The sequence below is a fragment of the Ranitomeya imitator genome, chromosome 10 (assembly GCF_032444005.1).
Source record: "Ranitomeya imitator isolate aRanImi1 chromosome 10, aRanImi1.pri, whole genome shotgun sequence".
Lineage (NCBI taxonomy): Eukaryota > Metazoa > Chordata > Amphibia > Anura > Dendrobatidae > Ranitomeya > Ranitomeya imitator.
Window position 1 is genome coordinate 9,419,769 of NC_091291.1, and position 25,195 is coordinate 9,444,963.

The 25,195-nt window shown below is 45.7% G+C and overlaps 1 protein-coding gene across 4 annotated transcripts in view; it reads right to left on the bottom strand.

Annotated features, from left to right (window-relative positions):
- Nucleotides 1-25,195, bottom strand: part of HPN (hepsin) — a 53,517-nt gene that overhangs the window by 23,230 nt on the left and 5,092 nt on the right. For 2 of the 4 annotated variants that reach the window (XM_069742215.1, XM_069742218.1), the window contains exons 1-7: nucleotides 7,716-7,822; nucleotides 4,779-4,852; nucleotides 3,921-4,001; nucleotides 3,424-3,522; nucleotides 3,072-3,113; nucleotides 709-838; nucleotides 399-521 (exon numbers count right to left, since the gene is read on the bottom strand). In XM_069742215.1, the coding sequence (XP_069598316.1) occupies nucleotides 399-521; nucleotides 709-838; nucleotides 3,072-3,113; nucleotides 3,424-3,522; nucleotides 3,921-3,936 (410 nt within the window). In that variant the 5' untranslated portion in view covers nucleotides 3,937-4,001; nucleotides 4,779-4,852; nucleotides 7,716-7,822. Of the gene's footprint in view, nucleotides 1-398; nucleotides 522-708; nucleotides 839-3,071; nucleotides 3,114-3,423; nucleotides 3,523-3,920; nucleotides 4,002-4,778; nucleotides 4,853-7,715; nucleotides 7,823-7,845; nucleotides 7,907-25,195 lie in introns of those variants that run through there. The other 2 variants (XM_069742216.1, XM_069742217.1) reach the window with 2 other exon arrangements.

A 25,195-nucleotide genomic window follows, 5' to 3' on the forward strand; every position in this document is an offset into this window, starting at 1 on the left:
GGGAGATCACTACATACAGATTTATACAGCTACCACTAGGGGGAGCTCACAATATACAGATTTATACAAACACCACTAGGGGGAGCTCACAATATACAGATTTATACAGCAAACACTAGAGGGAGCTCACTACATACAGATTATACAGCTACCACTAGGGGTGGTTCACCACATACAGTTTTATACAGTCACTACATAAGTATCTATACCAGTATATAATGATATGCGGTGAGCTCCCCCTAGTGTGGTCTACAGGAAGTCAGAAGTAAATTACTTATCAGGTCACAACAAGCAAATCTTTAAACACAGATATTTTAGGTCTTTCTTAGAGGACATTGAATATAAAGAGGTTTTGTGACTACATCCTTAGCTGGTAGATAGTAGAGATAGGCACGTACCACACGGTCAGCACATCATGAAGTCTTTTGGCACTGCCTAATAGCGATCTCTGCACACAGTAGTACCCCGATGTGCCGTTCGTTCCTGCCACCTCCACGCGAAGCACCTGGTGGCTCATGGACCTAAGGAGACAATAGAAAGACTGATATAACGTGCGCCAAAATTCCCATGTATTGTAATTGACGCAATGTTGCAACAATATCAAACAGGGTCAAATATACAAATATGGGACCCAATAATAACATCTCTAGTAACTTTACCCTCTATATAAAGTTTGGAAAAATTTTTGACTTGGACAAATCTTGGTACCTGATGAAGCCCATATCTTCACAGCTGAGCGCGGCCACTGCGGCGTTCACCAAGGAAGAGCAAACCAGCCGCCATGTTTGTTCTTTCTCATCGTACACAGTGAGCCGATGATCTGGAGAGTTCACCTGGACTAAAACATTGAAGAAAAAAATTGCCTTAATGAGGCCCACAAAAAATCTTGTCTGGAGTCATTAATATAGTAGCTATATCCATACAGTAAAGGGCTCTAACAACCACCTAGTCGGAAGTCAGAAATATCTCGTAATGATGGAAATTGATGTATTGGTAAATAATATATTACATGTTCAGAAGCAGCAGCATGCAAAACATTATACAACAGTACTAAGCAGTGTAGCTGTAAATCTAAAACTGGTGTGAGATAAAACACTAACTAGAGAGTGACAACAGCATGCATGATGTTATACTGAGCGGCGTAGTTGTAGATAGCATCAACAGCAAGGAGAACGTTATATGACGGTACTGAGCAGTGTAGCTGTGAATGTAGCACTGTGATGAGATACACCACTAACTAGATAGTAACAACAATGTGGAGGACATTATATAGTAGTACTGAGCAGTGCAGCTGTGAATGTAGCACTGTGATGAGATAGACCACTAACTAGATAGTAATGTGGAGGACATTATATAGTAGTACTGAGCAGTGCAGCTGTGAATGTAGCACTGTGATGAGATAGACCACTAACTAGATAGTAACAACAATGCGGAGGGCATTATATAGAAGCACTGAGCAGTGTAGCTGTGAATGTAGCACTGTGATGAGATAGACCACTAACTAGATAGTAACAACAATGCGGAGGACATTATTTAGTAGCACTGAGCAGTGTAGCGGTGAATGTAGCACTGTGATGAGAGACCACTAACAAGATAGTAACAACAATGTGGAGGACATTATATAGTAGTACTGAGCAGTGTAGCGGTGAATGTAGCACTGTGATTAGATAGACCACTAACTAGATAGTAACAACAATGTGGAGGACATTATATAGTAGTACTGAGAAGTGCAGCTGTGAATGTAGCACTGTGATGAGATAGACCACTAACTAGATAGTAACAACAATGCGGAGGACATTATATAGTAGTACTGAGCAGTGTAGCAGTGAATGTAGCACTGTGATGAGATAGACCACTAACTAGATAGTAACAACAATGTGGAGGACATTATATAGTAGTACTGAGAAGTGCAGCTGTGAATATAGCACTGTGATGAGATAGACCACTAACTAGATAGTAACAACAATGCGGAGGACATTATATAGTAGTACTGAGCAGTGTAGCAGTGAATGTAGCACTGTGATGAGATAGACCACTAACTAGATAGTAACAACAATGTGGAGGACATTATATAGTAGTACTGAGCAGTGCAGCTGTGAATATAGCACTGTGATGAGATAGACCACTAACTAGATAGTAACAACAATGTGGAGGACATTATATAGTAGTACTGAGCAGTGTAGCGGTGAATGTAGCACTGTGATTAGATAGACCACTAACTAGATAGTAACAACAATGTGGAGGATATTATATAGTAGTACTGAGCAGTGCAGCTGTGAATATAGCACTGTGATGAGATAGATCACTAACTAGATAGTAACAACAATGTGGAGGATATTATATAGTAGTACTGAGCAGTGAAACTGTTAATCTAGAGTAATGTGAGATGATACACTGACTAGATAGTAATAACAACAAAGAAAACATTATAAAGGAGTACTGAGCACTGTAGCCGTAAATGTATCACTGTGATGAAACAACACTAAATTGTAACAGCAAGGAGGATGTTATACAGCAGTACTGAGCAGTGTAGCTGTGAATCTATAACGGGTGTGTGATAAAACACTAATGGATAATAACAAAAGCATGGAGAATGTTATACAGCTGTACTGAGAAGTGTAGATGTGACTAGCACTTTGAAGATATAAAATACTTACTAGAAAATAGCAACAGTATGAGGACATTATACAGCAGCATTGAGCAGTGCAGCTATGAATCCAGCAGTGGAGTGAGATAATACACAAGCTAGAAATCAGCAGCAAAGTCTTTTTGCATCTTTCTCTTACTCTATTCATCCTCCAACCCTCTTTATAAAATTAAATGCACAACTGTAATCCGATCCCTCATTGAAGTTGCAGTGTATTGCTAGAATCATTAGCAGCATGAGGACAATATACTGAGCAGTGTAGCACTGAATCCAGCTCTGGAGAGAAACAATACACTAACTAGAAAGCACAGCAGAGAGAAAGCTGCATATTATAACTGGAACCCTGAACTCGAAAAAAGCCAGAGGTCCTCTTTATCCCAAATTCTTTCCATGCATTCCACCCGACTCATACAAGATTAATTACCTGCATAGAGGTTTGAGTTTTCATTTGTCAGTACGTATGTCACTGTGAAGAAAGAACGCAACAGGTGGGTGATGGGATCAGATAAGACCCTCAGCGGGGGAGATAGTTACATTATAACCCAGTGATATCAGCAGGTTCCCACACTAACGCAGTTTACCAAAAAGCCGAAAAACCTTCAGCCAGTAATATATCCAGCCGTCTATGGTCATGGACATCAAAAACTTGAGTAGAACACGTTCCCTGCCCATTGGGGGGGCTGCATATGGGTCAATTATGGACCTCAAGTTGGACATCAAATATATAGATTCCATAAACATTTTACTAACTCCCCTTAGAAGCCTTTTTTTCTTACCTATGGCCCAAATGGTGACCGCGATTCCGGCCAGCGAGATGATAGTACAGACGGTCACTCCAAAAATCCTCAGAGGGGTCCAGCGACAGCGTTTGCCCACTGCAGCCAGAAGAACAAAGCAAAATGGAATGTAAAAATGTAACAAGTGCAAATGAAAAGATGGAGATGACTTGTGGACCATTTTATGGTTAGGGGTTAAGAAAGGAAGTCCTAAGACTTAATGGTTGTGTCAGGAGCTGGAATAATTCATAAACTTCTTAAGTTTCTAATTTTTTAGGTGGAAAATTAATCATAAGATTCTAACAGCTTATAACAGATAATCTTGACAGCACGCCGCAAAGCAAGATGGTTTTCTTAGGAAGCGAGTTGATTGCGCTGCCATCTAGTGGCCAATATGATACTTACACTATTTCAAAATGTATGGATATTGATAAAATAAAGTGATAAAAAAAATACACAAATGTTCAAAAAGCGGAATAAAGGCCCCGGTAACTTACCGTCCTTCTGTACCATTTCTGAGGACCGGTCAGGTAGGTTCACAAGAATGTACAATATGTCCGTCTGGATGTCCGCACGCCCTGAAACCAAGACGAGAGTTTGCCGTCCACCTGCCGAGCGTCTATAAAGGAGCCTTTGTCTTCTGTCCGGCACAAATTAATGACATCGCGACATACTCCTCCGATTATTCATCTCCGAAGCCACAAATTATAAACTGAAGAGGAGACGAAGCTCCCGCATATGACACAGCAGGGATCAACTTCTAAGGAACTGTCGACCTAAGAAACTTTGAGAAGTTGAATTTAACCAACAGTAGCTGTCGTGCGCATGCGCAGGAGGAGCTGCTCCATTTTTTTGCATTTTGCACCAGTTTTCCCCCTCTGCAAACTCCATATATCTAATTTTCAGTTGTCTCTGAGCTGGTGGGCAGAGACAAGCGGCTATGATGTCTTCCATACACAGCACACACAAACATGAAGGATTCCTACTCTACTGTCTCTATATAATACATGTTTAGAATCAGCAGCTTGGAGGACATTATACAGCACTACTGAGCAGTGTAACTGGGAATCCAGGTGTGGGAGGGGTGAAACAAACACTTACTAGAAATCACAGAATGGAGGACAGCAGTACTGAGCTGTGACCCTCATGTGCCAGACATTTATTACATATTCATATAGATTTGTTGTTCCCGCCGTTGCAATGACTATAGGCTCGTCGGCTGCTGTTTATGGTGGCCTGAGGCTATTATATCGGGGGCATCATAGTAGCCACATAGGATTCCACCATTGTTACTTATCGACCACTTTTTCTAGACATTGTATCATTTTGAGGTCTCAATAGAGTCGTTCTCTTACCTTACTGGATCTCTGCTGCCTGTGCCCCCTCAAATCTTAGGCGAGGAGGTCGCGCGTCGGAGGAGACCATTCCACTGGAAAGACAGAAATAACAGAGGTGTAAGGAAGGGACTGTATGTAAGGAAGATGGAGATGGAAGGAGGAGGGAGGAGGTGAAGAAAAAAGGGGACAAAGGAGAACATAGCGGACAGGAGAGATAGAGAAGGAAGAGGACTATAAAGAAGGAAGGGAACAGGGGAGAACATAGGGGACAGGAAAGATAGAGAAGGAAGAGGACGATAAAGAAGGAAGGGGACAGGGGAGAACATAGGGGACAGGAGAGATAGAGAAGGAAGAGGACGATAAAGAAGGAAGGGGACAGGGGAGAACATAGGGGACAGAAGAGATAGAGAAGGAAGAGGACGATAAAGAAGGAAGGGGACAGGGGAGAACATAGGGGACAGGAAAGATAGAGAAGGAAGAGGACGATAAAGAAGGAAGGGGACACAGGAGAACATAGGGGACAGGAAAGATAGAGAAGGAAGAGGACGATAAAGAAGGAAGGGGACAGGGGAGAACATAGGGGACAGGAAAGATAGAGGAGGAAGAGGACGATAAAGAAGGAAGGGAACAGGGGAGAACATAGGGGACAGGCAAGATAGAGAAGGAAGGGGGCGATAAGGAAGGGGACAGGGGAGAACATAGGGGACAGGAAAGATAGAGAAGGAAGAGGACGATAAAGAAGGAAGGGGACAGGGGAGAACATAGGGGACAGGAAAGATAGAGAAGGAAGAGGACGATAAAGAAGGAAGGGGACAGGGGAGAACATAGGGGACAGGAAAGATAGAGAAGGAAGAGGACGATAAAGAAGGAAGGGGACAGGGGAGAACATAGGGGACAGGAGAGATAGAGAAGGAAGAGGACGATAAAGAAGGAAGGGGACAGGGGAGAACATAGGGGACAGGAAAGATAGAGAAGGAAGAGGATGATAAAGAAGGAAGGGGACAGGGGAGAACATAGGGGACAGGAAAGATAGAGGAGGAAGAGGACGATAAAGAAGGAAGGGGACAGGGGAGAACATAGGGGACAGGAGAGATAGAGAAGGAAGAGGACGATAAAGAAGGCAGGGGACAGGGGAGAACATAGGGGACAGGAGAGATAGAGAAGGAAGGGGGCGATAAAGAAGGCAGGGGACAGGGGAGAACATAGGGGACAGGAGAGATAGAGAAGGAAGAGGATGATAAAGAAGAAAGGGGACAGGGGAGAACCTAGGGGACAGGAGAGACAGAGAAGGAAGAGGACGATAAAGAAGGAAGGGGACAGGGGAGAACATAGGGGACAGGAGAGATAGAGAAGGAAGGGGGCGATAAAGAAGGAAGGGGACAGGGGAGAACATAGGGGACAGGAGAGATAGAGAAGGAAGGGGGCGATAAAGAAGGAAGGGGACAGGGGAGAACATAGGGGACAGGAGAGATAGAGAAGGAAGGGGGCGATAAAGAAGGAAGGGGACAGGGGAGAACATAGGGGACAGGAGAGATAGAGAAGGAAGGGGGCAATAAAGAAGGAAGGGGACAGGGGAGAACATAGGGGACAGGAGGGATAGAGAAGGAAGGGGGCGATAAAGAAGGAAGGGGACAGGGGAGAACATAGGGGACAGGAAAGATAGAGAAGGAAGAGGACGATAAAGAAGGAAGGGGACAGGGGAGAACATAAGGGACAGGAAAGATAGAGAAGGAAGAGGACGATAAAGAAGGAAGGGGAAAGGGGAGAACATAGGGGACAGGAGAAATAGAGAAGGAAGGGGGCGATAAAGAAGGAAGGGGACAGGGGAGAACATAGGGGACAGGAAAGATAGAGAAGGAAGAGGATAATAAAGAAGGAAGGAGACAGGGGAGAACATAGGGGACAGGAGAGATAGAGAAGGAAGAGGACGATAAAGAAGGAAGGGGACAGGGGAGAACATAGGGGACAGGAGAGATAGAGAAGGAAGAGGATGATAAAGAAGAAAGGGGACAGGGGAGAACCTAGGGGACAGGAAAGATAGAGAAGGAAGGGGCGATAAAGAAGGAAGGAGACAGGGAAGAACATAGGGGATAGGAAAGATAGAGAAGGAAGAGGATGATAAAGAAGGAAGGAGACAGGGGAGAACATAGGGGACAGGAGAGATAGAGAAGGAAGAGAATGATAAAGAAGGAAGGGGACAGGGAAGAACATGGGGGACAGGAGAGATAGAGATGGAAGAGGACGGAGAAGTGGAGCATAAGTCTTGAAACAGAGGATGTGGAGAAAGACAGAGGACGGAGAGATAGAAAAGAAAATGGGAAGTGGGAGATAGAGAAGAAAGGGGACAAGGGAAATGAAGAAGGAAGATGGATGGGAGATGGAGAAGGAACAAGTAAGGGAAACAGGAGACAGAGAAGAAAGGTTAATAGGGGAGATAGATGAGATAGGGGACAGGAGAGATGAAAAAAGAAGCAGGGGAGATGGAGAAGGAAGAGAGAAAGGTAAATGGAAAAAGAAGGGGAAGAGGAGAAGGAGAAAGAAGGGGAAAAGGGAGATGGAAAAGGAAGAGAGAAGTGGAAATGGAGAAGGAAGGGAAAAAGGAAATGTAGAAGTAAGGGGAAGGGGAGAAGGAGAAGGCAGGGGAAATGGAGAAGGAAGGGGGAAGGGGAGAAGGGAAGATGCAGAAGGCAGGGGATCGGGAAGATGCAGAGAGATGGCTAAGGACAGATAGTGAAGGAAGAAAAGAAATAGAGAAGAAAGGAAAATAGTGATTATAAGGAAGAAGGACTCAGGAGATAAGAATGGAAGGGGACGGTGTAGATGGAGAAGGAGAAAAGGGGAAAGAATGGGAATAGAGAGTACGGAAGATGGCGAAGGAAGGGGACAGTAGAGAAGAGAAGTAGAAGAAAAGTTTTGAAAGTTTCCAAAACTTTGAGAACAAAGACGATCTTGAACCTGAAGGGAGCGACCGTCAGTGTAAGGAGACAGACAAGTCACTGTGTCCTGTAGGGATTAGGTGAGGAAGGAATGCGGTCTATGGAGGGGGCGACGAGAGGCCGCACGACACAGGGAGGGCACAACACACCTTGATCCCATCCCCTTCCCGGTTATCAGTTATCACACAAGACTTCCTGATCCTGTGACTGCAGATCCCACCTGCCGGTCCCCCGCCCGCCAAGTACGAGGAATCCTAGCCCAGGCTCTGCCCTAAATTACAGAGGATTTCCTTTCACTTCAGTGGCACTGAGCCACAGATTAATGCCCACGTCTCCTCCGATACGGAATGCTGGGACTTGTAGTATCAGTAAACCCCCACCTAGTGCTAAACAATCAGGTACGGCTGAGACTTATAGTTCATCTACCACCATGCAGGTATTTTTGTAGTGACAGCTGGAACCTGTAGTGCTGTCACAGCTAGAGGGTCGGCCATTTTCAGTATCTCAGGGCATGCTGGGACTTGTAGTTTCTGGCCTGATACAGTTCCATTAGGTAGAAGATCTTTTGGACAACGGTTTATTGTACAGGACGGAGATGTCGTTCCATGAGAACAGATCGGAGATTAGCCTTTTTGTTTGGGAAAGGGATCAGACAATGGGATTCGTCAGAATACAGATCTGCTCCCGCACTCACATTTCGCCGGCTAAGGGAAGAAAATCAGCGCAAGTCTGAAATTTACAGAAATCCGGTATTTACTGACACGTTCACAAACTTCCAAAACAATAGTAAAGTGGCAAAAAAAAATCTCAAAATAAGGTTTTAGTGTGCGGAAAAAATCAGGGGGTTCCAGGAAACAGACCCCAAATCTCTCAGGTTTCCATGAAAAATCCCTTTAATAAACTATGGGCACTTAGTGCATTGATAGTTAGAGGAACATTGCTGCTGCTGCCATCTGGTGGTAGAAGGTGATATTACACTTGTGAATAATCCAGATTTAGAAGGGGGCAGCATCAAATGTACTGAGGGGACTTCTTGCTCCCATGTTCTGACATAATTAAACAAGTACTGCTTTTAAGGGTTACATCCTGGGCGAAAATACAAACCTGATCTCACAGTTCTGCTGCATTTGAACCACTTGTGGGCATTATTTTTCTATAAATGTATCTTTTGAGCCAAAAATAATTTTTGCAATTGGATTTCATAAAAAAAATGCTCACCATTTTGACTTTTTGTTAATTTGCATCTTGAGTTAACTAAGAATTCATCAGTGAGCTCATTCTGCTGGAGAGATTGTAATTCTTCTCTGGACTCCGGTGCTGATTTACGTTGGGGTTGGATGTAATCTCTGCCCGTGACACAGGTTGCTTGGCTTAAGAATGCTCTGTGAAACTGCTACATTGCAGCGCAATGCAGGTCAATAAGGGCATGTTGTGATTTGGAGACTATTGTGACCGCAGTATAAAAGTTGCAAAAAATAAAACTAGTTCTGCTTTTTAGCCATTTTCTTTATTGGATACCAATACAACACTATTCACCTGCATTGCGCTGCAATCTGCGTCACTGACAAATTCTCCATGGAATTGAAGTTGTAAGAATGTCTCTGATGATGAATGATATCAATGAACTTAGGGAGACTTCATCATTGAAGCTCTCTTATTTATACTCACACACAATTTCTTTCTGTTCAAGGACTCCCTCTACCTGCAACTCCAGGGCACCGCGATGGGGGCTGCCTGCGCGCCTTCATTTGCAAATCTGTTCCTGGGGCTATGGGAGAGGGAGATCTTTTTTACCCAACCAGATCCATTGATTTAACAGGTTCAATTTTGGGGCAGGTATATCCATGATATACCTCTGATTTGGCAAAGCGCTAAACAAGATACCTTTGTCTCAAATCTCAACCACAATAAATATAACATTAAACTTCAGTCAGTTCAACCCTAATTAATTTCCTCCATATCTCCATAAAGGTTGACCAGTTTGGCTGCCTGCATACTGATCTTCATAGAAAGGAGACTGTGGCATACTGGACTGGATATACAAACTCAAGACGCAGACCTCATTGGGACTTTAGGAATATACTTCTTCTGCTCCATTTCTATAGACTTACATGACTCTGTGCATCTCCCTGTGGCCCTCATCTTGTGTGGTTGGTTTTACCCATTTTTTTAGCTTCTCACATATATATGCTAATGTTTTGCTGTCTTTCTATTTTCGATTCATTTAAAGTTTGTGCTGAGAGGATACTTACCAGTGAAACTCATGCTAAAGAAAAAATAAAAATTACCCTTGACACTTGTGTTGCTTCATCCCCAGTCTTTATTGTTCTACACATTTTTATATTATATCTATTTGACCCCAAGACTTAGTAGACTATGTTGTCATTGGACATAGGTGCTACGTGATTATTAATGAAGCAACTGTGAAACGCGCGTCGGTGCCTGGTGGGTGAGCACCCCTGTTTATATTCATATCATATATCTGATGTACTTTGTTATTAATCGTATGGGAATTTTTCTATCCTTTAAAATAATGGTTCACATATATATATTTTGTGCATTCTGTAATGTGATATACTATATTATCTGTATAATTGTGAGATATATTCTTTATTATTTGATACATTTTAAATATATTCTTATGGTGACTATTGGATCATTGACTTTGGAGACTTTTTCTTTCCATCTAAATTAATTTTTTTCCCGTGACTCCTGTTTACACTGCATCTCTGAATAAACACAATACCCACAGTTGGTTTTGGATTTCCTGCCAAACAAAGATGTTCCTTGGGTGTCTGTAATTTTGGGAAACTTATCTTTTTATGTGTATTTCTGCATTCAATAAAATCAATATGTATATTTTTAAACTTTATACATTTTGTCCTGACATTTCTTTTTTGGTATTGCCCTTCACGGGACATATTACCCCTACCGGGATCTGTAGGTCTTTGATGTTTATACAAATGCTCCCTGTAGCCCCAACCTTCTGACTACAGACTACATAAAAGCTGAGCTGATCACTGATCATAAATCAGCAACGAGGAGTTCAGAAAAAGATAAGAGAGTTGCAAACTTCCCATAAGAACGAGCTCACTGACGGATTCTCATATAAACTTTGTATCGAATATCGACACATAGAATAAAGTTTAGTCAACTGAACGGGGTCATTCAGAGCTACAACTTGACCCTAAAAAAAAAAACCTAAGTCCTAATTCGGTTAAGTCAAAGGAAAAATTAAGAAAAAGTTATATCCCTTGGATGACTTGGAGGAAAACAAACTGGAAAAAAAAGGAAAAATTGTCTCCAAAGAGGTAAGAGGGATGTACAGGACTTAGATTAGGTTTTATCATCAATCATGATTAGTCTGTTGACACTGAGTTATTATAAATTGTATCGTCAGTATTTGGTATTTTGTTACTTTTACCTTCTATTGTTCCTTTAGACCCTTGGTAAGAAGTGACTGGAGCACAAGAGACCCCGGAGGACGGAGAGGGTTACGGACTTGTGGGGGGGCAGCACTGTTTTCCCAGTGTCAGATAATCCCAGACAGACGTCCGCACCGAGCTGTCCAGTTCTTCTATGGGTAATAATTAGCTGAAGGCGAAGAGATTCTGCAGGACTTTACCCTCTGCAGCGAGCGGTCACCCTGCCATATATCCATGAACACACAACATGTCACACCACACCGAGACCAGAGCCCCCGAGAGGCACAACCATGGCTCAAATAGTCCTGAGAAACCTATATGTGGTGTGGTGCTATAGGGAAAAGCAGAACAGTGAGTGCAGCTCTGGGGTATAATACAGGAGGTAACTCAGGATCAGTAATGTAATGTATGTACACAGTGACTGCACCAGCAGAATAGTGAGTGCAGCTCTGGGGTATAATACAGGAGGTAACTCAGGATCAGTAATGTAATGTATGGACACAGTGACTGCACCAGCAGAACAGTGAGTGCAGCTCTGGAGTATAATACTGGATGTAACTCAGGATCAGTAATGTAATGTATGTACACAGTGACTGCACCAGCAGAATAGTGAGTGCAGCTCTGGGGTATAATACAGGAGGTAACTCAGGATCAGTAATGTAATGTATGTACACAGTGACTGCACCAGCAGAATAGTGAGTGCAGCTCTGGGGTATAATACAGGATGTAACTCAGGATCAGTAATGTATGTACACAGTGACTGCACCAGCAGAATAGTGAGTGCAGCTCTGGGGTATAATACAGGATGTAACTCAGGATCGGTAATGTAATGTATGTACACAGTGACTGCACCAGCAGAATAGTGAGCACAGCTCTGGGGTATAATACTGGATGTAACTCAGGATCAGTAATGTAATGTATGTACACAGTGACTGCACCAGCAGAATAGTGAGTGCAGCTCTGGAGTATAATACAGGATGTAACTCAGGATCAGCAAGGTAATGTATGTACACAGTGACTGCACCAGCAGAATAGTGACTGCAGCTCTAGAGTATAATACAGGATGTAACTCAGGATCAGTAATGTATATACACAGTGACTGCACCAGCAGAATAGTGAGTGCAGCTCTGGAGTATAATACAGGATATAACTCAGGTTCAGTAATGTAATGTATGTACACAGTGACTGCACCAGCAGAATAGTGAGCACAGCTCTGGGGTATAGTACAGGATGTAACTCAGGATCAGTAATGTAATGTATGTACACAGTGACTGCACCAGCAGAATAGTGAGCACAGCTCTGGGGTATAGTACAGGATGTAACTCAGGATCAGTAATGTAATGTATGTACACAGTGACTGCACCAGCAGAATAGTGAGTGCAGCTCAGGAATATAATACAGGATGTAACTCAGGATCAGTAAGGTAATGTATGTTCACAGTGACTGCACCAGCAGAATAGTGAGCACAGCTCTGGAGTATATACAGGATGTAACTCAGGATCAGTAATGTAATGTATGTACACAGTGACTGCACCAGCAGAATAGTGAGTGCAGCTCTGGAGTATATACAGGATGTAACTCAGGTTCAGTAATGTAATGTATGTACACAGTGACTGCACCAGCAGAATAGTGAGCACAGCTCTGGGGTATAATACAGGATGTAACTCAGGATCAGTAATGTAATGTATGTACACAGTGACTGCACCAGCAGAATAGTGAGTGCAGCTCTGGGGTATAATACAGGATGTAACTCAGGATCAGCAAGGTAATGTATGTACACAGTGACTGCACCAGCAGAATAGTGAGCACAGCTCTGGGGTATAATACAGGATGTAACTCAGGATCAGTAATGCAATGTATGTACACAGTGACTGCACCAGCAGAATAGTGAGTGCAGCTCTGGAGTATAATACAGGAGGTAACTCAGGATCAGTAATGTAATGTATGTACACAGTGACTGCACCAGCAGAATAGTGAGTGCAGCTCTGGAGTATATACAGGATGTAACTCAGGATCAGTAATGTAATGTATGTACACAGTGACTGCACCAGCAGAATAGTGAGCACAGCTCTGGGGTATAATACAGGATGTAACTCAGGATCAGTAATGTAATGTATGTACACAGTGACTGCACCAGCAGAATAGTGAGTGCAGCTCTGGAATATAATACAGGATGTAACTCAGGATCAGTAAGGTAATGTATGTACACAGTGACTGCACCAGCAGAATAGTGAGCACAGCTCTGGGGTATAATACAGGATGTAACTCAGTGTCACGATTCCCCTGACCGCTGTCACCACTGGGTCAGGATTCACACCGTGACCGTCACCCCTACGTCACGGATCAGGGTGACTTTAGGCCAACAGACGGCTATCACATGTGCAGGGGGGCTTATCTTAGTTATCCCTCCACTGCTAACAATGTGATGAAAAACCACACACAAGGCTATTGACCTCTTAGTTTACAGCAGGGGCTTATTCTAGGTATCCCACTGCTTTTCTATATACCACGAACTGCAGGGATTTATGTATATCCCGCTTACAGTTCCACTTAACACTTGCAGCTCTCTGGCGCCCCCTTACTCTCAGGTCAGATTAGGTACTGCACCCTGGGTAATTAGTCGCCAGAAAGGCTGCCTGCTATGTACTGGCTATTGGGCACGCTGCAGCGACGCGATAACTACTCCCACACAGGCAGGAACAATAATTATTAACCCCGCAGTTGCTTCAGCATAATCCAACCGTCAGCACACTTTCGCTGCCACCAGCTTCGATTAAACGGGTCCGAAGCTAACCCAACACAACAGTAACAGTAGCGTATTTCCCTTCAGAGACTTAGGGTACGGTTTAGAACAGGAGAACGAACTAATATATAATAGTATGTCCCATTAAAAATAATTAGGCAATGCTTTATCAAAAATAGTTTATAAAGAGGTTATAAATGAGACAATTGCAAATATGTACATGGGTAATTATAACATAAAGGGAATAAATGAGAAAAGCAACACTTACATGTTTAAAGCATGACAAGCAACCAGGCTAGTGGAGTTTTTCCATACGTCCCAGCTCATTGGGACGTGAGCAGGGCTCTTCCAGGACAGGACAAAGCAGTCCAGAAGGAGAAATCAGCAAAAAGTGACTCCTCAGAGCCTGCCAGACACTTAAAACATTAAGGCTGTGACATCACAGAAAGGCTGGCTTATCCAGACCCTCCTCTCTCTACATTCTGCCTAAACTTTAAACTATTCTCTCTGATTTCTATAACTTCACTACAAAACATGTCAGCGTCCTAAAAAGCTCATCATTCATCTCAGATTAACGTGAGCATTCTAATGAGATCAAATATGTCCTATCTGGGATACATATTTACAGAGAAAACCCTACTTCTTTACCAGATGGAGTTAGAAACCCGAGTGTCATGAGATGTGTAGCTACACCGAGTGGGACTACGAACATATATTTTCGTATTTCTAGCTTAAATCGTTTGCCTAATATCTAACAAAAACTAAACAAAGAATCTTTCATGGATTTTTGGAGCCATTTTTCCTGTTCTAGCTGGACAAGAGCTTACACAGGAAATGCCAGTCGTAAATTCCGTTCGGCCATAAAACTTCTAACCCCCACACTCTCTGAGAAGGAAAGCCAGGAATTTGCAGCTACAACTGTTACTCCAAGAAGGGGGGCTTAGCCCACTCAGGCTAGCAAAAGAACTACTTATGATATTTCATACCATATCGTGACACCTCCCCCTTTTGGTGTGCGCTAGGGAGGCAGTACCCCACGGTATGCCTCCATGGGCACCTCAGTAGGTTCACCCTGGCGGGAGAGTCCATCTGCATTCCCATGCTCTTTGCCCGTTTTATGTTCAATGGTGAAGTCAAACTGCTGAAGGGCAAGGCTCCAGCGTAGCAACCTGCCGTTGGTTCCACACATGGCGTTTAGCCAGCGCAGAGGGTTGTGGTCGGTCACCACAGTGAAGGTGTGACCGTACAAGTAGGGCTGCAAGCGCTGCAGGGCCCAGACTATGGCCAGGCACTCCTTCTCGATGGTGGAGTAGGCCACTTCCCTCGGCAAAAGTTTCCGACTCAGGTATAACACGGGGTGCTCTTGGTCCTCCGAGTCAACCTGGCTGAGTACAGCACCAAGGCCAAACTCGCTGGCGTCGGTCTGCACCAAGAACGGTCGACTGCTGTCGACTGCTTTCAACACAGGGGCGTTGCACAGTGCGGTTTTCAACGCCTTGAAAGCCCCCTCACAGCCATCTGTCCAGTTGACGATGTGGGGTAGCTTCTTCCTGGTGAGGTCCGTCAAAGGTTTTGCCAGGCTACTATAGTGCTGTACGAAGCGCCTATAGTACCCTGCAGTGCCCAAGAAGGACATCACCTGTTTCTTGGTCACGGGAGTGGGCCAGTTCACGATCGCGCCCACTTTCTCCGGCCCTGGCTTCAGGGTGCCTCCGCCTACCCGGTGTCCTAGGTAGTGAACCTCCCTCTTGCCCATCTGACACTTCCCCGGCTTGATAGTCAGTCCTGCTTGGTGAATCCGCCTGAGCACCTCCTCGAGATGCTGCAGGTGTTCCTTCCAGGAGGGACTGAAGATGGCAATGTCATCCAAGTACGCCACGGCGTACGTCTCCAGTCCCTGAAGCAGGCGGTTGACCATCCGCTGGAAAGTGGCAGGGGCATTCTTCATGCCGAAGGGCATGACCGTGGACTCGTACAGTCCAAAGGGTGTGATAAAGGCGGACTTCTCCTGCGCCTCGGGGCTCAGGGGAATCTGCCAGTATCCTCTACTCAAATCCATTATTGTCAGGTATTTTGCGCCAGCTAACTTCTCAAGCAGCTCCTCGATGCGCGGCATTGGGTGCGCATCCGAGGCTGGGATGGCGTTGAGCCCCCTGTAGTCCACGCAGAACCGTGTGGTCCGGTCCTTCTTTGGCACGAGAACTACAGGCGATGCCCACGCGCTCTTTGACCGTCGAATCACCCCCAGCTGTAACATCTCATCGATCTCTTGGCGCATAGTCTGCTGCACCTGGTCAGAGATTCGATAGGGTGTTCGCCGTAGTGGGGCGTGATTCCCGGTGTCCACCTCGTGGACGGCTAACTCAGTCCTCCCAGGTCGGTTGGAGAATACGACCCGGAAGGGTTCCAGTGTGGTTTGCAACTGCACCCGCTGGGGTTCAGTTAACGAGGCGCTTACCTCCACATCCTCGATGGACCCATTGGCCTTGGCTTGGGCCAGCAAGTCCAGGAGGGTGTCTTCCTCACCGTCTTCGGGCAAGCTGCAGACCGGTAGGACGAAAGGTTCCCGTTCGTGATGAGCCTTCATCATGTTGACGTGAAAGGCCTTTCGCCTACCCCGAGCGTGGTCAAGCGTGACCACGTAAGTGACCGGGTTGAGCTGTTGGTGGACGACGTACGGGCCCTCCCAGGCTGCCTGAAGCTTATCCGTTGGTACGGGGACCAGCACCCACACCTTTTGACCCACGTGGTAGGTCCGCTCCCGGGCGTTCTGGTCGTACCAGTGCTTCTGATCAGCCTGAGCCTGCGTCATGTTGTCATGCACCAACTGCGTCAAGGTCTGCATCTTGTCACGGAAGCGCATGACATACTCCACTATGGACACTTCAGAAGGGTTCGGCTCCTCTTCCCAGGATTCTCTTACCAACCCAAGGGGTCCCCGAACTCGCCTGCCGTACAGGAGCTCGAAGGGGGAGAACCCCGTCGAGGCCTGCGGAACCTCTCGGTAAGCGAACAGCAGGTGTGGGAGGTACCGCTCCCAGTCGCGCCCTTGAGTCTCAACCAGCATGCGTAGCATCTGTTTGAGGGTACCATTGAAGCGTTCACACAAGCCATTGGTCTGTGGGTGGTACGCACTCGATACCAGGTGCTTCACCTGCATTTTCTTACAGAGAGCCTCCATTAGGCGAGACATAAATTGGGTCCCTTGATCAGTAAGCATTTCCCTGGGAAATCCTACACGTGAAAAGATGGCCAACAGGGCATCCGCCACCTTATCTGCCCTAGTTGACGACAGAGCTACTGCCTCTGGGTACCGGGTAGCATAGTCTACCACAGTAAGGATGTATTGCTTTCCAGAGCTGCTGGGGACGGCCAGCGGGCCCACAATGTCCACCGCGATCCTCAGGAAAGGCTCTTCTATCACTGGCAAAGGGATCAGGGGAGCCTTAAGAGCAGGCCCTGCCTTCCCCACTCTTTGACAGGTGACACAGGAGCGGCAGTAGTTTGACACATCTGTCCCCATCTTAGGCCAATAGAAGTGTTGAGACAGCCGGGCCTTAGTTTTGCTGATCCCCAAGTGTCCAGCTAGCGGGATCTCATGGGCAATCCGCAACAACTCACCCCGGAATTGCTGCGGGACGACCAGCTGTCTTTCCCTCAACCACTCCTTTTGTGATTCTCCGGGTACTGTCTCCCGGTATAACCTTCCTCGTTCCCAGAACACCCTCTCCTTATCAGTCACGGAGGTGGGCATCTCGGCGAGTTGTCTCAAACTCTCTAGGCTCGCATCTGTGTGCAGAGCGGCCTGAAACTCCTGGCTAGGGGAAGCCAAAAGCGACGTCAGGGTCCCTTCCCCACGGGAACCCTCTTGGACCTGCTCTGGGTCCACCTCTGGTTCAGTCACCGTGATGACTGAGGAGGGTCCGGAAGGCTGACAGTTATCTGCGTTCCGGGCACTCTGACTGCGGGTGACAGCAGCTACGTAGGCTGTCTCCCCGGGGATTTCTACAGGCCCATCAGCCGGCGCTGCTATGGGCTCTACCTCCCCATCCACCCCCAACACTCCAGGGGCAGTGCTACTTATGGGCCAGTTACCTTCCTCGGTGGCACTGGTCACTTTCATGGCATCACCTTCCTCACGGTTCCCATGCATCTCCCCATTTCCTGTAGCACCGACACTTGCCCCTGTTAGGGGTTCCTCAGCCGTCTCACTCCGCAGAGCGACGTGGCTGGGCACGCCTGTACCTATGGGCACATTAACCTTCACAGAAAAATCATTATCAGGTTCAGTTGGCACAGGTACAACATTTTCACCATCAATCCTAGGAAAAAAATGGTTAATAGATGCATCATTACAAGATAAAGCATGGTCAGGTAACACATGCGATTTCCCATCATCATCATCATCATCAGGGTTAACGTCACCCTTATTAGTAGATTGGGGAGGGGTGTCAGGGACGTAGTATGCAAACATCCTCCCCAAATCAGTCCCCAACAAAACATCAGTGGGCAAATTATCAGACAGCCCCACTTCCTTCACCCCGCTCCCAGCACCCCAATCAATAAAAACCCGGGCCATCGGTAAGGGACAGCTGATGCCCCCAATCCCAGTGACAGTTAGGGTTTTCCCCGGAATGATTTCTTCAGGGGCCGCCAGTTCGGGTCGGATGAGGGTTCGTTCAGCCCCGGTGTCCTTGAGGCCTGTAGCAACATGGCCCCCCACAGTGACGGGCTGTACGTTGTCACACACCCTCCCAACCACACCACCCACCAAAAGAACTGCTGCATTAGGCCCTGGGGCCTTGGCTGGGGGGTTCTTCGGCCTGTCTGGACAGAAGGTACTGATATGCCCAGGCCGCTTGCAGGTGTAACACGCGCGAGGTTCGGTGGTAGGTCTGGTGCTGTTGGCCACAGGGCCAGGACCTCGGGTGTGTTGGCTGGCAGGGGTACTGGCGTTGGTTGCAGGCTTACCCCCTCTCCAGCTGGTGGTGACTGGCTTCCGCACTTCCGATCTACGGTTGGCCTCATAGGCATCGGCAATCTGCGCTGCTTTCGTCACGTCTTTGGGTTCTCTGTCCATCACGAACTGTCGCACCTCAGCTGGGCAAAGATGAAAGAACTGGTCTTTGATCATCAGGTCTCGCAGCTGCGCAAAGGTGGTCACTGACAGTCCTTGGGTCCACTGGTCAAAGTGGGTCCCCAGTCCATGCACCACATCACTGTAACTGTCGTGTGGGCCACGTTGGAGGGTCCGGAACTTTCTACGGTACACCTCGGGTGTAAGCTGGTACTTGGCTATCAGAGCCTTTTTGATGGCCTCATAGTCACCATCTTGTTCTTGAGGGAGGGCAGCAAACGCCTCCAGAGCTTTACCTTTCAGCCCTGGTGTCAGGTATCGGGCCCATTCATCTGTAGGCAGCCCGTACTGTCTGCAGGCTTTCTCAAAGGCCCGCAGAAAAGGGTCCAAGTCTCCGTCCTTCTCCATAACAGGGAAGTGATCGGGCCGGGGCTTAGGTATCTGAGCGCTGCTGGGCTCACGGCTGGGCTGGGACGACCCCTGCATTTGCAGTTGGGCTAACTGCAGCTGGTACTCCCGCTCCGCTTGCCGCTCGGCTCGCTGGGCCTCTCTCTCAGCTCGGGCCTCTCTCTCAGCTCGGGCCTCTTGCCGGTATTGCTGAATCAGCTGCCGACGTCCCTCATGGTCGTCAGTGGGGAATTCTTTCAAGGCCGCCTGCAGGTGGGGGTCCAATTCGCCCGGATTGCTAACAGGGCCAGCATTCAGTGGTTGGACCTCTGCTGCAGCACCATGTTCGCTGGTGCTGGCTTCTGCGGCCTCTGAGCTCTGAGATTGGTCTCGAGCGGCTTCCCATTGCACCAGATCTGCGACCAGTTGGGCTTTGTTTTTGCTTGCAGAGTCAATGTGCTGTGACTTGCATAAGGCGACAAGGGTGTCTCTGGTCTGCTGCTCATAGAAGGTTTCTCCCAGCACAACCATGGTTGCCAAATAAAAGATAGGATAGAAAAATGAAGAGAAAGGGAGGGGATAATTACCAGTACGCAATTGTCTCACAACTAAAAAGCACTGAGTTCGTTCTCCAAACTTATTTGCGCAGAGTCCTCGCAAGAACTTTCTGCAAGTTTTTAGTGAGAGGAATGATTACTCAAACCAAATCACTAATGCTCTAAGATATCCCACCGCCTTGCCACCAATTGTCACGATTCCCCTGACCGCTGTCACCACTGGGTCAGGATTCACACCGTGACCGTCACCCCTACGTCACGGATCAGGGTGACTTTAGGCCAACAGACGGCTATCACATGTGCAGGGGGGCTTACCTTAGTTATCCCTCCACTGCTAACAATGTGATGAAAAACCACACACAAGGCTATTGACCTCTTAGTTTACAGCAGGGGCTTATTCTAGGTATCCCACTGCTTTTCTATATACCACGAACTGCAGGGATTTATGTATATCCCGCTTACAGTTCCACTTAACACTTGCAGCTCTCTGGCGCCCCCTTACTCTCAGGTCAGATTAGGTACTGCACCCTGGGTAATTAGTCGCCAGAAAGGCTGCCTGCTATGTACTGGCTATTGGGCACGCTGCAGCGACGCGATAACTACTCCCACACAGGCAGGAACAATAATTATCAAACCCGCAGTTGCTTCAGCATAATCCAACCGTCAGCACACTATCGCTGCCACCAGCTTCGATTAAACGGGTCCGAAGCTAACCCAACACAACAGTAACAGTAGCGTATTTCCCTTCAAGAGACTTAGGGTACGGTTTAGAGCAGGAGAACGAACTAATATATAATAGTATATCCCATTAAAAATAATTAGGCAATGCTTTATCAAAAATAGTTTATAAAGAGGTTATAAATGAGACAATTGCAAATATGTACATGGGTAATTATAACATAAAGGGAATAAATGAGAAAAGCAACACTTACATGTTTAAAGCATGACAAGCAACCAGGCTAGTGGAGTTTTTCCATACGTCCCAGCTCATTGGGACGTGAGCAGGGCTCTTCCAGGACAGGACAAGAAATCCAGCAGCAAGTGACTCCTCAGAGCCTGCCAGACACTTAAAACATTAAGGCTGTGACATCACAGAAAGGCTGGCTTATCCAGACCCTCCTCTCTCTACATTCTGCCTAAACTTTAAACTATTCTCTCTGATTTCTATAACTTCACTACAAAACATGTCAGCGTCCTAAAAAGCTCATCATTCATCTCAGATTAACGTGAGCATTCTAATGAGATCAAATATGTCCTATCTGGGATACATATTTACAGAGAAAACCCTACTTCTTTACCAGATGGAGTTAGAAACCCGAGTGTCATGAGATGTGTAGCTACACCGAGTGAGACTACGAATATATATTTTCGTATTTCTAGCTTAAATCGTTTGCCTAATATCTAACAAAAACTAAACAAAGAATCTTTCATGGATTTTTGGAGCCATTTTTCCTGTTCTAGCTGAACAAGAGCTTACACAGGAAATGCCAGTCGTAAATTCCGTTCGGCCATAAAACTTCTAACCCCCACACTCTCTGAGAAGGAAAGCCAGGAATTTGCAGCTACAACTGTTACTCCAAGAAGGGGGCTTAGCCCACACAGGCTAGAGAACTACTTATGATATTTCATACCATATCGTGACACTCAGGATCAGTAATGTAATGTATGTACACAGTGACTGCACCAGCAGAATAGTGAGTGCAGCTCTGGAGTAGAATACAGGAGGTAACTCAGGATCAGTAATGTAATGTAAGTACACAGTGACTGCACCAGCAGAATAGTGAGTGCAGCTCTGGAGTATATACAGGATGTAACTCAGGATCAGTAATGTAATGTATGTACACAGTGACTGCACCAGCAGAATAGTGAGCACAGCTCTGGGGTATAATACAGGATGTAACTCAGGATCAGTAATGTAATGTATGTACACAGTGACTGCACCAGCAGAATAGTGAGTGCAGCTCTGGAGTATAATACAGGAGGTAACTCAGGATCAGTAATGTATGTATGTACACAATGACTGCACCAGCAGAATAGTGAGTGCAGCTCTGGAGTATAATACAGGATGTAACTCAGGATCAGTAAGGTAATGTATGTACACAGTGACTGCACCAGCAGAATAGTGAGCACAGCTCTGGGGTATAATACAGGATGTAACTCAGGATCAGTAAGGTAATGTATGTACACAGTGACTGCACCAGCAGAATAGTGAGCACAGCTCTGGGGTATAATACAGGATGTAACTCAGGATCAGTAATGTAATGTATGTACACAGTGACTGCACCAGCAGAATAGTGAGTGCAGCTCTGGAATGTAATACAGGATGTAACTCAGGATCAGTAATGTAATGTATGTACACAGTCACTGCACCAGCAGAATAGTGAGCACAGCTCTGGGGTATAATACAGGATGTAACTCAGGATCAGTAATGTAATGTATGTACACAGTGACTGCACCAGCAGAATAGTGAGTGCAGCTCTGGAGTATAATACAGGAGGTAACTCAGGATCAGTAATGTAATGTATGTACAGAGTGACTGCACCAGCAGAATAGAGAGTGCAGTTCTGGAGTATAATACAGGATGCAACTCAGGATCAGTAATGTAATGTATGTACAGAGTGACTGAACCAGCAGAATAGTGAGTGCAGCTCTGGAGTATAATAAAGGAGGTAACTCAGTATCAGTAATGTAATGTATGTACACAGTGACTGCACCAGCAGAATAGTGAATGCAGCTCTGGGGTATAATACAGGATGTAACTCAGGATCAGTAATGTAATGTATGTACACAGTGACTGCACCAGCAGAATAGTGAGCACAGCTCTGGGGTATAATACAGGATGTAGCTCAGGATCAGTAATGTAATGTATGTACACAGTGACTGCACCAGCAGAATAGTGAGTGCAGCTCTGGGGTATAATACAGGATGTAACTCAGGATCAGTAATGTAATGTATGTACACAGTGACTGCACCAGCAGAATAGTGAGTGCAGCTCTGGAGTATAATACAGGATATAACTCAGGATCAGTAATGTAATGTATGTACACAGTGACTGCACCAGCAGAATAGTGAGTGCAGCTCTGGAGTATAATACAGGAGGTAACTCAGGATCAGTAATGTAATGTATGTACACAGTGACTGCACCAGCAGAATAGTGAGTGCAGCTCTGGAGTATAATACAGGAGGTAACTCAGGATCAGTAATGTAATGTATGTACACAGTGACTGCACCAGCAGAATAGTGAGTGCAGCTCTGGAGTATAATACAGGAGGTAACTCAGGATCAGTAATGTATGTATGTACACAATGACTGCACCAGCAGAATAGTGAGTGCAGCTCTGGAGTATAATGCAGGATGTAACTCAGGATCAGTAAGGTAATGTATGTACACAGTGACTGCACCAGCAGAATAGTGAGCACAGCTCTGGGGTATAATACAGGATGTAACTCAGGATCAGTAAGGTAATGTATGTACACAGTGACTGCACCAGCAGAATAGTGAGCACAGCTCTGGGGTATAATACAGGATGTAACTCAGGATCAGTAATGTAATGTATGTACACAGTGACTGCACCAGCAGAATAGTGAGTGCAGCTCTGGAATATAATACAGGATGTAACTCAGGATCAGTAATGTAATGTATGTACACAGTGACTGCACCAGCAGAATAGTGAGCACAGCTCTGGGGTATAATACAGGATGTAACTCAGGATCAGTAATGTAATGTATGTACACAGTGACTGCACCAGCAGAATAGTGAGTGCAGCTCTGGAGTATAATACAGGAGGTAACTCAGGATCAGTAATGTAATGTATGTACAGAGTGACTGCACCAGCAGAATAGTGAGTGCAGTTCTGGAGTATAATACAGGATGTAACTCAGGATCAGTAATGTAATGTATGTACAGAGTGACTGAACCAGCAGAATAGTGAGTGCAGCTCTGGAGTATAATAAAGGAGGTAACTCAGTATCAGTAATGTAATGTATGTACACAGTGACTGCACCAGCAGAATAGTGAATGCAGCTCTGGGGTATAATAGAGGATGTAACTCAGGATCAGTAATGTAATGTATGTACACAGTGACTGCACCAGCAGAATAGTGAGCACAGCTCTGGGGTATAATACAGGATGTAGCTCAGGATCAGTAATGTAATGTATGTACACAGTGACTGCACCAGCAGAATAGTGAGTGCAGCTCTGGGGTATAATACAGGATGTAACTCAGGATCAGTAATGTAATGTATGTACACAGTGACTGCACCAGCAGAATAGTGAGTGCAGCTCTGGAGTATAATACAGGATATAACTCAGGATCAGTAATGTAATGTATGTACACAGTGACTGCACCAGCAGAATAGTGAGTGCAGCTCTGGAGTATAATACAGGAGGTAACTCAGGATCAGTAATGTAATGTATGTACACAGTGACTGCACCAGCAGAATAGTGAGTGCAGCTCTGGAGTATAATACAGGAGGTAACTCAGGATCAGTAATGTAATGTATGTACACAGTGACTGCACCAGCAGAATAGTGAGTGCAGCTCTGGAGTATAATACAGGAGGTAACTCAGGATCAGTAATGTATGTATGTACACAATGACTGCACCAGCAGAATAGTGAGTGCAGCTCTGGAGTATAATGCAGGATGTAACTCAGGATCAGTAAGGTAATGTATGTACACAGTGACTGCACCAGCAGAATAGTGAGCACAGCTCTGGGGTATAATACAGGATGTAACTCAGGATCAGTAAGGTAATGTATGTACACAGTGACTGCACCAGCAGAATAGTGAGCACAGCTCTGGGGTATAATACAGGATGTAACTCAGGATCAGTAATGTAATGTATGTACACAGTGACTGCACCAGCAGAATAGTGAGTGCAGCTCTGGAATATAATACAGGATGTAACTCAGGATCAGTAATGTAATGTATGTACACAGTGACTGCACCAGCAGAATAGTGAGCACAGCTCTGGGGTATAATACAGGATGTAACTCAGGATCAGTAATGTAATGTATGTACACAGTGACTGCACCAGCAGAATAGTGAGTGCAGCTCTGGAGTATAATACAGGAGGTAACTCAGGATCAGTAATGTAATGTATGTACAGAGTGACTGCACCAGCAGAGTAGTGAGTGCAGTTCTGGAGTATAATACAGGATGTAACTCAGGATCAGTAATGTAATGTATGTACAGAGTGACTGAACCAGCAGAATAGTGAGTGCAGCTCTGGAGTATAATAAAGGAGGTAACTCAGTATCAGTAATGTAATGTATGTACACAGTGACTGCACCAGCAGAATAGTGAATGC